General features: G+C 48.4%; 1 protein-coding gene across 1 annotated transcript in view; it reads left to right on the top strand.

Moving 5' to 3' along the window:
• Positions 1–1,728, top strand: part of GFRA3 (GDNF family receptor alpha 3) — a 26,586-nt gene extending 24,858 nt beyond the window's left edge. The window contains exons 5-8 of the mRNA XM_021713012.1: positions 338–441; positions 603–737; positions 1,137–1,225; positions 1,449–1,728. Coding sequence (XP_021568687.1) covers positions 338–441; positions 603–737; positions 1,137–1,225; positions 1,449–1,538 — 418 coding nt within the window. The 3' untranslated portion in view covers positions 1,539–1,728. The remainder of the gene's footprint in view (positions 1–337; positions 442–602; positions 738–1,136; positions 1,226–1,448) is intronic.
• Positions 1,729–13,001: the final 11,273 nt, after the last annotated feature.

Below are 13,001 nucleotides of genomic sequence, written 5' to 3'. Positions count from 1 at the left end.
GAGGTCTTGCTGCCCAGGTGGGTCTTGAACCCATGGGCTCAGGCAGTCCACTCACCTCAGTCTCCCAAAGGCGCAGGATTACAGGCTGAGCCACCGAGCCTGGTTCCGCCTAAGATCTCTTAACTAGGGATTGTGGCGCCCAAATTCAGAGTCAAATGCTGTAGGGGCTGGGAAATGGTACCTTTAATTGTGGCAGGGGCAGGCTTTACCGAGGAGGAGGCTTTGAAGGCAGAGGAGGATTTGGCATGATGATGGGCACGCCAAGCTAAAAGGAAAGCAAGGCAGAAGGCTGCAGGCCAGATCCTCGTGGGAGATGTTGAAATCTCCTCTCTTCCAGATCTCGCCTGGTGGATTTCCAGACCCACTGCCACCCCATGGACATCCTAGGGACTTGTGCAACAGAGCAGTCCAGATGTCTGCGAGCATACCTGGGGCTGATTGGTGAGGCTGGGGGCATATGTAGGGAGACCAAATGTTGGCTAGCCCTGAGGGTACGAATGCTCTGGAGGCAGATGATGTGGTGCTGAGTTGGGTGGGACAGAGTGGGAACTGAAGTTAGGGTTAGCCTAGGTCCTGACAACACCTCCCCTCTTGCTCCACAGGGACTGTCATGACCCCCAACTTTATCAGCAACGTCAACACCAGTGTTGCCTTAAGCTGTACCTGCCGTGGCAGTGGCAACATGCAGGAGGAGTGCGAGCGGCTGGAAGGGTTCTTCTCCCATAACCCCTGCCTCAGTGAGTGTGCGTCACTTTCTCCCAGCTCCTGTGGCCAGGTCAGCTGGACCGAAGGGAAGGGAGAGTCAAATCTGTGGCTCAGACTAGTTCGTCCATCTCCTTCAGACAGAGCAGACTTCTTCTCAGCTTAGGCTTCCATCCCTCCAGCCTGGGCCTTTCTTCCTCCTCCATCTCCCGGACGGTCCCCCACCACATGCTGCCCATTCAGCCTGTCTGGGCCCCAGAGACATCTCCAGCTCAAAGAACCACAAACAGAATGAGACAGTATCCTATTTCCACCTCCCATCCACTTGCCCTCCTATAACCCAGGGTCCCTGTGGCACTCCCTTTCCTTCCTTGGGAGCCTAAGAAATCTCCTACCACCATGCCCTTCCAATGTGCCTTCTCTCTTCTCTTCAGTGGAGGCCATTGCAGCTAAGATGCGTTTTCACAGTCAGCTCTTCTCCCAGGACCGGGCAGACTCTACCTTTTCTATGATGGAACATCAGGTAGGGCCTCCTCTCTTACACCCTTCACACCTTTAGGGACCAGCTGGGAAAAACTCAGCTGGTAGACAAGGGGATGGGATAGGAGATCGACCTCCTTGTTGCTGCAAATACTATAAACCACTAATGGACACCTCAGGGGAGGAGGGCTGGCTTGACTGAGCCTGAGGTGGTAAAGGGGGTGAGGATGGTCCCCCGAGCTGACTCCATTTTGTTTCTTCCACAGAATAAAAACTCTGCTCCGAGGCCACAGCCCTGGGTGCCCTATCTTTTCTCCTGCACACTTACCTTGATTCTGCTCCTGAGCTTCTGGTAGCTGGGCTTCCCTTGGGGGCCCTCTTCTTCCGCACCACCCCCAGCCTGACTTGCAGCCTGTGAGGGGTGAGGAAAGGACAGCGTCAGAAAGGAGGTGCAGTGTGCTGCGTGGCAACACTGACCCCACCCAGCATGTCCACTTGGCTCCAGATGAAGCCACAGTAGAAGCTAGGAGTTATGACCTGCAGATCTTCGTTGGCTGGGGTCTCATTCCCTCCACCCCTACATCTACTTCTGATTCATGCTGCCCCTCCTTAGGACTTGGTGACCACAGTTCAGCCATTTTTTTAGAGGTGACTAATTCCACCAAGCTCTCTCCTGATTCCTTCCTCCTACCTACCAGGATCACCCAGAGTCTAACAGATCAGTCATTCTCTATTAATTCTCCAGGTAGGCAGGGTTGAGTGTTCTGAGGCAGCCTAGAAAGACATTCTGCATTATGAAGCAGGCTGGAACAAGACTCCTGCCCACTTGTCACCTTCTCTGTATGGGGGATGGGAAGCTGCTGCCTGCACTGCTCTGTCCCCAGATCCTGCAGAACATGTGGGCATCAGGAGCTGCAGCCTTGGGGCCTTGCTTTGTTCCTACTACTGTCCCAACAAAGTTCCTTGGCCTCTTGGATCATGATAAACACTTTAAGACTTTGCTCTTTTTCCATTTTCTCAAATTGGGAATCTATACAGATCTAGGGTGTTGGCTGGGCACGGTGGCTCACGCTTGTAATCTTAGCACTTTGGGAGGCGGAGGTGAGATGATTGCCTGAGCCCAGGGGTTCGAGGACCAGTCTGAGCAAATGGCAAGACCTTATCACTACAATAAATCAAAAAATTAGCTGGGCTTGATGGCACATGCCTGTAGTTTCAGCTAATTGGAAAGCTGAAGTGGAAGGACTGCCTGAGCCTAGCAGGTTGAGGTCGCAGTGGCCATGAGCTTCTGGGCAACAGAGTGAGACTCTGACTCGAAAAATATATATATATCTAGAGTGTTACAGACAAAAGAGCGCAGGCCATGTGATAAGGAGCACAGCAACCCTCCACCAACTTCTGTATGACCTCAGGAAAGTCCCTCTCAGCCTCTGTGTTCTTGACATGGAGTTGGAGGAATAAATAGCTTATGTGAAGCTGTGGGGCTGAGATCTGTCTCAGCTCCAACCATTTCTGGAATACTGCCAAGGGTGTGCCACAGCAGCTGAGATGGGTGCCCTTAGTCAACCATAGCATTTATTGAGCACCTGCTTGTGTCATGGGCCAGAGGAAAGCAGAGATTGCACCCTTGATTTAGGGAATTTGTAATCCTATGGGTAAGGAAATGTCCACCCCTGCAAAGTAGCTGGAAGAATGTATTTAAAGAGCCGTGGATATTTGTCCATTCATTCATTATTTCAATAAGCATCCGATGAGTGATGGCTCTGTAAGACACTGTGCTGGGTATCATAGATTCTGAGGTAATAAGACTCAGGTCTTATTTTCAAACCTTTTACACACCAGAGCAAGGAGACAAGACAGTCAATAAGAGCAATGTAGTGCATATACAACAATATGATAATAATCTGCATGTATTGAGTCCCTTCTGTATGCCAAGAACTACTGTGCACTAACTGTGCAAGTACATGCATTAATTCATTATATCCTTCAGCAACACTTGACTTTGTCAGTTATGAGCTATGTGTCCTTGGACTTAACCTCTCTGGGCCTCACTATGCATATCTTTAACAAGGGAAAGCATGGAACCCACCTCATAAGGAATGCATAATCCATGTAAAAGCATTGTGGCTGACACAGAGTAAAAACTCAAAAAAGTTAACAATTATATGATTTTTGTAGAGAATTTGGACAATACAGACAACTCTAAAGGAGAAAGCCAAAATCTTTAAAATCCCACTCTCAGAATTCCAGACTGCACCTTGTACATCTATGATCTTTTTTTTTTTTTTTTTTTTTTGAGTTGGAGTCTCACTCCGTCTCCCAGGCTGGAGTGCAGTGTCAGGATCATTGCCACCGCAGCCTTGACCTGCTGGGCTCAGGCATTCCTTCTGCCTCAGCCTTCCAAATGGCTGGAACCACAGGTTTGCGCCACCACGCCAGGCTAATTTTTTGATTGATTGCAGAGATAAGGTCTGCCAAGTTGCCCAGATTAGTCTTGAACTTCTGAGCTCAGGCAATCCTCTCGCCTCAGCCTCCCAAGGTGCTGGGATTACAGGGGTGAGCCACTGTACCTGGTGCACATCTGTGATCTTAAGGACCTATGAGTGTATATAATTTTACACAAGGGGTGCACACACTGCATATCAAAGTGTAAGTCACAGACATCCGTGAGTAGAGTTGGACTAAATCATTCTTTTTTACCAGCTGCATGACATGAGTTTGTATGAGTGCATCTTCAGACATGCATAGTTTATTTAACCAGTTCTGCATTGATGGATATTTGGTTGTCTTCCCATTCTTCTCTGAGCCACATTTTAAGGCAGTGAGGGAGGTAACTGTGGGTAGGATGTGCTCAGAACTGCCAGAGTGGTGGGTGGAATAAGCGAGTCATTCCCTATACATTCTTGTGTCCCCATGGCCTGCCTGGCCCCAGGAAATGCTCAGCCAAGCTGCCTCCCTGCAAACTCCAGTGGAGCACTGTGTCTGTCATTCTTCCTCCTTCTTTCTCTCCCAGGAAGATCTCTGAGCAGCCAAGGGCTCTCCATTTGCCTTGGCTCCATTAGCCTGGGGCTGGGGGGTGTGAATGGTACAGTCATTCCTCGCTAAGTGCTTGAATTAGTCTAATAGGTCATGTATGCTTTCCTCTGAAGAAGGTCCAAATTTCTGGTAAACAACCAGACCACTCTCCCAGCCCAGGGCCCAGAGCCAAGACCCTGGGTGGGGGCATGCAGTGACTGGACTAAAGCTTTTAATGATATCCTGGCTGGCTGGGATGGTTAATGCCATTAGACTAGCTTCTAGGCAACAAGGAGGGAAGGGCTGCTGGCGGCAGTGGTAAATGGAGAGTGTTGAATTACAGACCTCTCCATGGTTGGGGTGGAGCAGACTATCTTTTAAACAACGATTTCCAAATTCATCCATCAATCGTAAACTCATTCAACAAACTTTTTACAAGCACTGCCCTGCCCAGGTCTTATTTTTTAGAGGAGACAAGATCTGTTCCCGCCCACTCACGAGCCACCATTTTAATGGAGGGGCAGCCCAGGACTCTGACAACTGGACCCTAAATTTGGGCTGTTAGGTCTCTTCAGTTAACCTGGTTGATTATAACACTCAGCTATTTGACCTTGGGAAACATGGTTCACCTTTCTGAGCTACTGTTTCCTCATCAGCAGTAGGGATGCCAATAGAATACGTAACTTAAGGGGTTGCAGTTTTTGTTTTGCTTTGTGTGTTTTTTTGTTTTTTTTTTTGAGTTGGAGTCTCACTCTGTCACCCAGACTGGAGTGCAGTGGCCGCTCCCGGGCACCACATCCTCGACCTGCTGGGCTCCGGCGATCCTTCCGCCTCAGCCTTCCAAGTAGCTGGAATTACAGGCGCACTACCACACCCGGCTGATTTTTTGATTTATTGTAAAGATGAGGTCTTGCTGCCCAGGCGGGTCTCGAACCTGCGGGCTCAGGCAATCCACTCACCTCAGCCTCCCAAAGGCGCGGGATTACAGGCTGAGCCACCGAGCCCAGCTTGTTTTTTTTTTTTTGCTTAAGTCAGTCAAATTTAGCAATGAGGGGCTGTATACTAACTTTAGTGTGCTTTGTTATTCATAAAGCAAATTAATTTCATCAGCAATTTAATTTCAGCCAAAAGACTAATTGGCAATAGCAAATAATGTTTATATCAATGGAGACTGTTTTGGTTAGACATTTTTTGGTTTCCTATTTCTAGAGAAGTTTATAAGCATGAGGCATTTATGCTTATTTTGATCTCCATATGTATTTACTTTAGATAATAGATTTTTACTATTTTTAATTTAAACCAACTGAGGGTTGTTTTGAAGACTGGAACTTATCATGATACTTAGCATAGTGCCCGATACAGGATGACCAAATAAATGGCAATTATCATTATTGTATACTTCTGGTAGAGGAACTGCAGATATCATGTATTCTGCTCTCTTCCCTGGAACAGTGGTAAGGTGAGGGACTGATTCCCTGTCCAGTTGTGAGCTGAATTCTGAGTAGGGCTGCCCTTGGGAGACTTGCTATTTAACGTCTGAACTTCAGGATGGAAGCCAAGCTTTGGGTCTGTAGCACAGGTCCTGAGGGACCTTAGACAAGTCATGAAGACAGAAAGTGAACATCTTAATCAATGGCCTTTTGGCTGCAAGTAACAGAAACATTGGGGTTATTTAGTAAGAGGGAAATGTGAGCCGGGCTCAGTGGCTCAGCCTGTAATCCCACGCCTTTGGGAGGCTGAGGTGAGTGGATTGCCTGAGCCCGCGGGTTCGAGACCCGCCTGGGCAGCGAGATCTCATCTCTATAATAAATCAAAAATCAGCCGGGCGTGGTAGCGCGCCTGTAATTCCGGCTACTCGGAAGGCTGAGGCGGAAGGATCGCCGGAGCCCAGCAGGTCGAGGCTGCGGTGGCCGGGAGCGGCCACTGCACTCCAGTCTGGGCGACAGAGTGAGACTTCAACTCAAAAAAAAAAGGGAAGTGTGATGCAACCCAATCCCAGGAAGTTCAGTCAGGCTTTGAGGAAGCTGGGACTGTTGAGTCTGGAGCCAGAGCCTTGAGCTCCATCTCTTGAAGGCCTAGACATCTTGAACTATCTACTACCTTCTTTCTGTAGACCTGCTTCTTCTGCATGAGCTTCCACGTCCCGTGGCTGCAGCTACCTGATCTCCCATCCTCATACCAATTCCAAGTTCAGAGAGAAAAAAAAAATCTGGGCTCCGATTCTAGATTGGCTTTTCTGGGTCAAGGGACCCAGGCCTATTACTGGGTAAAGGAAACACAAGGACACATACTATTAAAGGAATTCTAGGATGCCAGACCTATTAGTGGAGGGCAGTAATCAGAGAAGGAAGTGCCACCCAGCAGGACCCTCCAAAGTATATATTGTCAGGGAGTTGAGGCGTACCTTACCAATCACCTGAGGTCCAGGTTGGCTTCCTCTGAGGCTTCCTTCCAGGCTTAGGAGTGCCTTCTCTGTGTTTCTGAACATGTTCTTGCATGTTCTGAAGGGGTGAAAGGTAGGAACCCAGATCAGGTGCTGTGACATGTCTGGGTCTGAGAACCACCTTGGAAGCTAGATCTGAGTGGAGGTTGTTTATGGTTGCCGAGGGGACAGCTACTGTGGGGCTTGCTAGATTTCTGGTCCCGGCAATTGAAGAGTAAAGGCAAAGTGAGGGGGATCAGAATTTGCCACATTGGCATAAGGATCAATTTTGAACTGAAGGCAGTTGAGAATTAACGGAAGCAGGCCTTCCCCTACCTTCCCCTTATGTGCCTAAAGGCAGAGCATAAATTTCTCTTTGAGGAGGGTGCCCTCCCTTTACCAGAGTGAGAAAAGTGACTCCTTATCAAAAATGGGGAACTGATCCCAGGATAAGTTTGCATAAACAGACCTTACTAAAATAGCACTTATCTTCCGTGAGTTCACCCATATATTCCCTAGTCACTTCTCCAAAATTCACTGTCCCTTGAAGCCCAAATCCTCTTTCATTTGTGAAATAGGTATGTAAACCCCAGGCCTAACTGCTTCTTTGAGTTTCACTTCTTTTCTGTGAACTCCCATGCATATACACATTAATAAAAATCGTGTGCCCCTTTTTCCTGCTAATCTGTCTTTTGTTAGTTTAATTCTCAGGCCTCTGGGTACTGGAAATGAGAGAGCAGAGGAGAAGTGCTTTCCTCCCTGACCAAAGAATTACCATTTCCTTGGCAGATACCCCTGGCTTCCCTTCCATAGCCCATCTGACCAATGGTCATAGTCTCTCAACCTCATTTCTCTCTTGGGATCTCTGGTTCTTAGAAATTTCAGCCTCTTTTCAGCATCTCTGCTTCTCTCTCTGGAGGAAGCCTTTTCATATCTAGAACCTGAGAGACTTGATTCAATAAAATTCCACCTTCAGATATTGAGCTGGTCAAGGCCTTATCTGAGATACTGTGGGGTGGGTCTGGAGGTGGAAGAGAGGCAGAGACGACAATGATACTAAGATGAGAGCTTAATGTGTACAAGGCACCATGCTAATGGCTTAATGAGCATGGTCTCATTTAATTTTCATAACTATCCTATTTTATTTTCCTGATTTTACAAAGAGTCTTAGTGAGGCCAAGCAATTTGTCCAGGGCTTATAGGGCTGACAAGTGTCTAATCCAGGAACAAAACTTCAACCTTTCTGACTCCCAGGCACAATCTGATCCATGTCACATCATTTGTCCAGCATTGCGGGAGAGACTCCATATCCCAAACAACAACAGAAACCAGAATGAGGGGTGTGGGGTCAGAGGGAGCTCTTTCAGACTGCGAGGATAGTTTCCTGGAAGAGAAGCTATTTGGGCCAGGCCTTGAAGAATGAATAGGATTTATTAGGCAGAGACTGGGGAAGAAGCAAGGGATCAGGGTAAGCAAATGTAGAGACTGGAAAGGGCAGGGAGTGTTGGAGGGACTACAATTAGTCTGCTGTGACTGCAGTTTCTGTGAGTGAATCTCCTTTTTTTTTGAGTTGTAGTCTTACTCCCAGGCTTGAGTACAGTGGCATGCTCACAGCCGCTCCAGCATTGATCTGCTGGACTCCGGTGATCCTTCCACCCTACCTCAGCCTTCCAAGTAGCCAGAACTACAGGCGCATGCTACCACGCCGGGCTAATTTTTTGATTTATTGTAGAGACGAGGTCTCATCATGTTGCCCATGCTGGTCTCGAACCCATGGGCTCAGGCAGTCCTCTTGCTTCGGCCTCCCAAAATGCTGGGATTATAGGCTTGAGCCATCGAACCTGGCCCGGATCTTCTTATCACTCATTTTTCTGCTCTATTGTCCTGGGCAGGGATGTCCTCTGAGAGCACATCCAACTACAAGGCTGCGAGTATACAAGCCAGGATTCTGCTAGCGGAACAAGCAAGAATCCTGGGGAAGTGGTATACAAAATTCTGGCTTGGCATACTTGTTATCCTTGGCCCTGGGGAGCTCCATGAACCCTCGGCCCCTTAGTAACGGCTCAGGGCAAAGGTCAGTGTGTGTGGGTGAGAGGATGAAGCGAGCCTGTGTCTAGGCTAGGAAGTGACAAGCAGGATGTGAGAGTCCATTCTCCACAGAAGGATTCCTACAAACAGTCCCTCCCTGATGCTGACCCTGCTACCAGTTGCTATGGTCAGCTGAAGTGTTAGGACATTTGTTTCAACAGCCTGGTCTTCTCCAACTCTGGTTGGCTTTGAGTCTCTTCCTGTAAGCACCTGTTGTTGGCTGGGTAGGGAAGGCAGTAGGTTGGTACAGAAATAAAGACAGATTTTATGCTGGAGACAGATAGACAAATAATAGTGAGAAACATGATTTGAGCACTTGGTAAGTGTCACACACTACGCTGAGAGTTTTACATGTGTCCTTTACGTATATCCTTTTAAAAGTGAAGCCTCTTCATGGTCTTTTATCCACATGGTATCAATCTGACATCCATAATATTTGGAAAAAATTTTGAATAATGATTGTGCAATCTTTTGAAAAATATACCCAGCAAAACTTCAAATCTGCCGGGCTCGGTGGCTCAGCCTGTAATCCCGCGGTTTGGGAGGCTGAGGTGAGGGGATTGCCTGAGCCCGCGGGTTCGAGATCCGCCTGGGCAACTTGGCGAGACCTCATCTCTACAACAATTCAAAAATTAGCTGGGCATGGTAGCGTGTGCCTGTAGTTCTAGCTACTTGGAAGGCTGAGGCGGAAGGATCACCTGAGTCCAGCAGGTAGAGGCTGTGGTGGCTGTGAGTGTGTAGCTCCACTCCAGCCTGGGCAACGGAGTGAGACTCCAACTCAAAAACAAAAACAAAAACAACAAAACTTCAAATCCTCTTTTCCTATCTTTATTCTATATACAGTGCCCCCATCCCAATCCTTTCTTCCCCTCCAACCTCCCCCAGAGGAGAGATTTAAACCATGAATATATCTAGTTAATATTTTTTATTTATCTCACATGCATTATCCAGTTTAAACTTTCTCACAGCCCTGTTAGGGCAGGTACTATTATCCTCATTTTACAGATGGAGAAAAAGATGTCTAGAGGTTAAATCTCACCCAAGGTCACAAAGTGAATCATTGGCAAGTGGATTTGAAGCAGGTTCTGTGCTTACTGTGAAAGTGCATATATGATTCAGGGGCTCTGAATCTCTTGAGGAGGGGACATGAGGGGGTACCTGAGACTTCACAGTGGAGGGAACATTTGAGTAGGGCATCAAAGGATAAACAGAAGTTCTGCAGGAAGAGATGGGCAATGTGTTTCCCAGGAAGGGAGCGAGGCCCAAGAGAAAAACATATCAGATTGTGGGGTGTCAGAAGGAAGGTGATCTCATTTCCCTCAATGGGGGTGAGCCTAGCACTAAGACTTGCTTCATTTCCCAGCTCTGCCTCAGGCAGATTCTGCCCATGCCCTTTTAACGGCCTCCTTCACAAAGCCTCCTTGTGTCTTCTGAAAGAGACCTTCTGACTCAGGCCGGCTCCCCAAGGTCTGTGGTGAAGGAGCCCAGAAATGAGCAACCAAACCAAGTACATATACCCAATTCCTCAGGAATTACATGTCAAGACTGTCTTAGGGAATGCAGCCCTCTACTAGGTCAAAGAAAGCATATTGTAGTCTAAAGAATACAACAGAAAGTAAATTCAACTCGATCTGAGTTTGAATCTAAGCAAAACCACTCAAATGGATGAATTCAGGCAAGTTGCTTAATCTTGCTAAGCTCGGGCCAGGCAAGGAGGCTCATGCCTATGATCCCAGCACTTTGGGAGGCCAAGGTGAGAGGACTGCCTGAGCTCATGGGTTCGAGACCAGCTTGGGCAGCTCGGCAAGATCTCATCTCTACAATAAATCAGAAAATTAGCCAAGTGTGGTGGCGTGTGACTGTAGTTCCAGCTACTTGGAAGGCTGAGGCAGAAGAATCACCTGAGCCTAACAGGTCAAGGTTGCGGTGGCCATGAGTGTGCCATTGCACTCCAGTCTGGGTGACAGTGTGAGACTCCAACTTTAAAAAAAAAAAAAAAATCTTGCTAAGCTTCAGTCTCTGGGTCCAAAAAATGATTGGCCCTTTTGCTAAAAAGTGATGCCTGATAGGTTTGTCAGAGTGGAAGAGGAGACAGCTGGCTAGGGGATATATTGATCTAATAGTCACTTCAGTGTTGGGTTATAGAGACTTGTCAAGTGCAAGTTTCTCCTGCAGGAAATGGACAGTATGAGGTCTCAGGAACTTGAGTGGGAAGGTGACTCCCAGCAAGTGGAGGGAAAAAGAGGAAGTGTTGGGTATAGCAGGGTTAAGAGAGTTTCCAGTCCTGAAGTCTTATTACCATGTTTCATCTTCAAATGCCAATTCAATGAATATTGGCTGGACACTTGAATTGCAATTTCATCTGTTTTTTTAAAAAAAGTTATTTGTTCATATTCTGCCTCATCCCCGGAAGACATTTGAGGTGGCTTACAAAAAATACACACAATACAACAAAATGACAATAAAGGCATGGAAAACAGAGTGGAGGGAGACTCAGTAAAACAGTGAGCAGAAGCCAGATCATTTCAGTAACCTTAACACACACCAAGGTCCTGCCCAGATTAATATCGTTACCACAAAATCCCTGGTTGTATCTCGAACAGAACTAAAGGTAGTATTTGTATTTTACAAACGAAACTGAGGTTAAGGCCTGTACTGGTTCCAGCATATTGGATGTGTGTGTGTATGTGACTTGTGTATGTGTGTACGTGTGCGTGTGCATGTGTGACATCCTTCGTAAATTATACAAAGTTTGTGCCTGTGTTTGGCAAAAGACCACAGGCAGCTGCCTCTGCTTTCTCTGCTGCCTAAGAATTACAGAACCTGACTGATCAGGTCACTTGCCTGAACCAGACATTCAGGAAAGGGAAGCAAAGGAGAATAAACACAAATTAGTATTTCAGTAAATTATCCTGCCCCACTAAAATATACTGAGTGCTCATTAGCTGCCAGGCCCTCTGCTAAGCACATATACTGCCTTTCGTAGTCTAAATTACACCTTGGAGGGTGGCCTTGGGATTAACAGCACCCACTTGGAGTCCAAGGCGGGTTAGGACGGAGGGAGCCCCGCCTCCCCCAGTAGCTGGCTGCCTGCGGTGCTTGCTGTGTATTTTTCTTCATCCCTCCAAGCCCCCATATCCACTTTCTTGTCTCTGGGGTCGTTATCACGAATCAGAAAGCTAGAGTATGTTAAGTGCCCTGCCGGGTGTGGGCACACAGTAAACAGTAACAATATAAATAACGGCAACCGTTTACCGAGCTCATAGGAGGGCAGGGGCATCCAAATCCTGGAGCACTACCCGCCTCCACCACCGCAGCGGGACCGGGGTGGGGCTGGGCGGAACCGCGATGGGGCGGCCGCGGGCGGCGTGCGGGGGAGGCGCGGGCCGCCTAATGCAGTCGTCAGTTAATTAGGGGAGAAGGTTATGTCATTAACGGCGGGATCGATGCAAAGGGAATTAAGAGGCTCTGGCAGCGCCACTGCCGCGCTCTCTGCGCGGGCCGCGGGCCGAACTCCACAAAAATTCGATACGCATTAGCGGAAGAGCAGCAGCCGCCAGGACGCGGGGTCGGCGGAGCGCGGGAACCCGGCCCGGCGAGGAAGCAGGGCCGGGTCCGAGCAGGCGCCCCCGCCCGGGCAGCCCCAGCTCTTGGGGGCGTGGTCCCGGCCGGACTCCAGGGAGGCGAAGGAACGGCGCGGCTGACCCGGGGATGCCAGGGCGTGGGATGGGGATGGGGCGTGCGGTGACCCGCCTGTGACACCGAGGATCATCAGGAGACCAGTAGGTCAGAGGGCAAACAGGCAGACGTTGAGCCCAGCTCGGGCTAGTTTCGAGTTCCTCGTTTAAGCATTTCTTTCTTTCTTTTACTTTATTGTAAAGATGTGGGGTACAAGTCAGGATTAGGTATATAAATAGTGTAAGTGCAGGTGAAGTTTGGACCTCCAACCGGTCCTCATTTCCCCTGGTTTAGAATCAGGTACCCTTTGTTTTGTTACGTGCCTCCCTACCCCCCCATTCCCACACACTTTTCTTTTTTCTTGAGTTGGAGTCCCCGTTGCCCAGGCTGGAGTGCAGTGGCATGCTCACAGCCACTCTAGCGTCGACCTGCTGGGCTCAGGCGATCCCTTCTAGTTTTTTTATTTATTACAGAGAGAAGGTCTGGCCAAGTTGCCCGGGTTGTTCTCGAACCCGTGGGCTCAGGCAATCCTATCCCCTCGGCCTCCCAAAGTGCTGGGGTTACAGGCCTGAGCCACCGCGCCCGGCCTGTTTACACATTTCTTTTTTTTTTTTTT

Source organism: Carlito syrichta, unplaced genomic scaffold (genome assembly GCF_000164805.1).
Source record: "Carlito syrichta isolate Samal-C Ts95f unplaced genomic scaffold, Tarsius_syrichta-2.0.1 Scaffold303986, whole genome shotgun sequence".
Classification (NCBI taxonomy): domain Eukaryota; kingdom Metazoa; phylum Chordata; class Mammalia; order Primates; family Tarsiidae; genus Carlito; species Carlito syrichta.
Note: the sequence above shows the minus strand (reverse complement) of the source record. Positions and strands in the feature narration are given on the sequence as shown.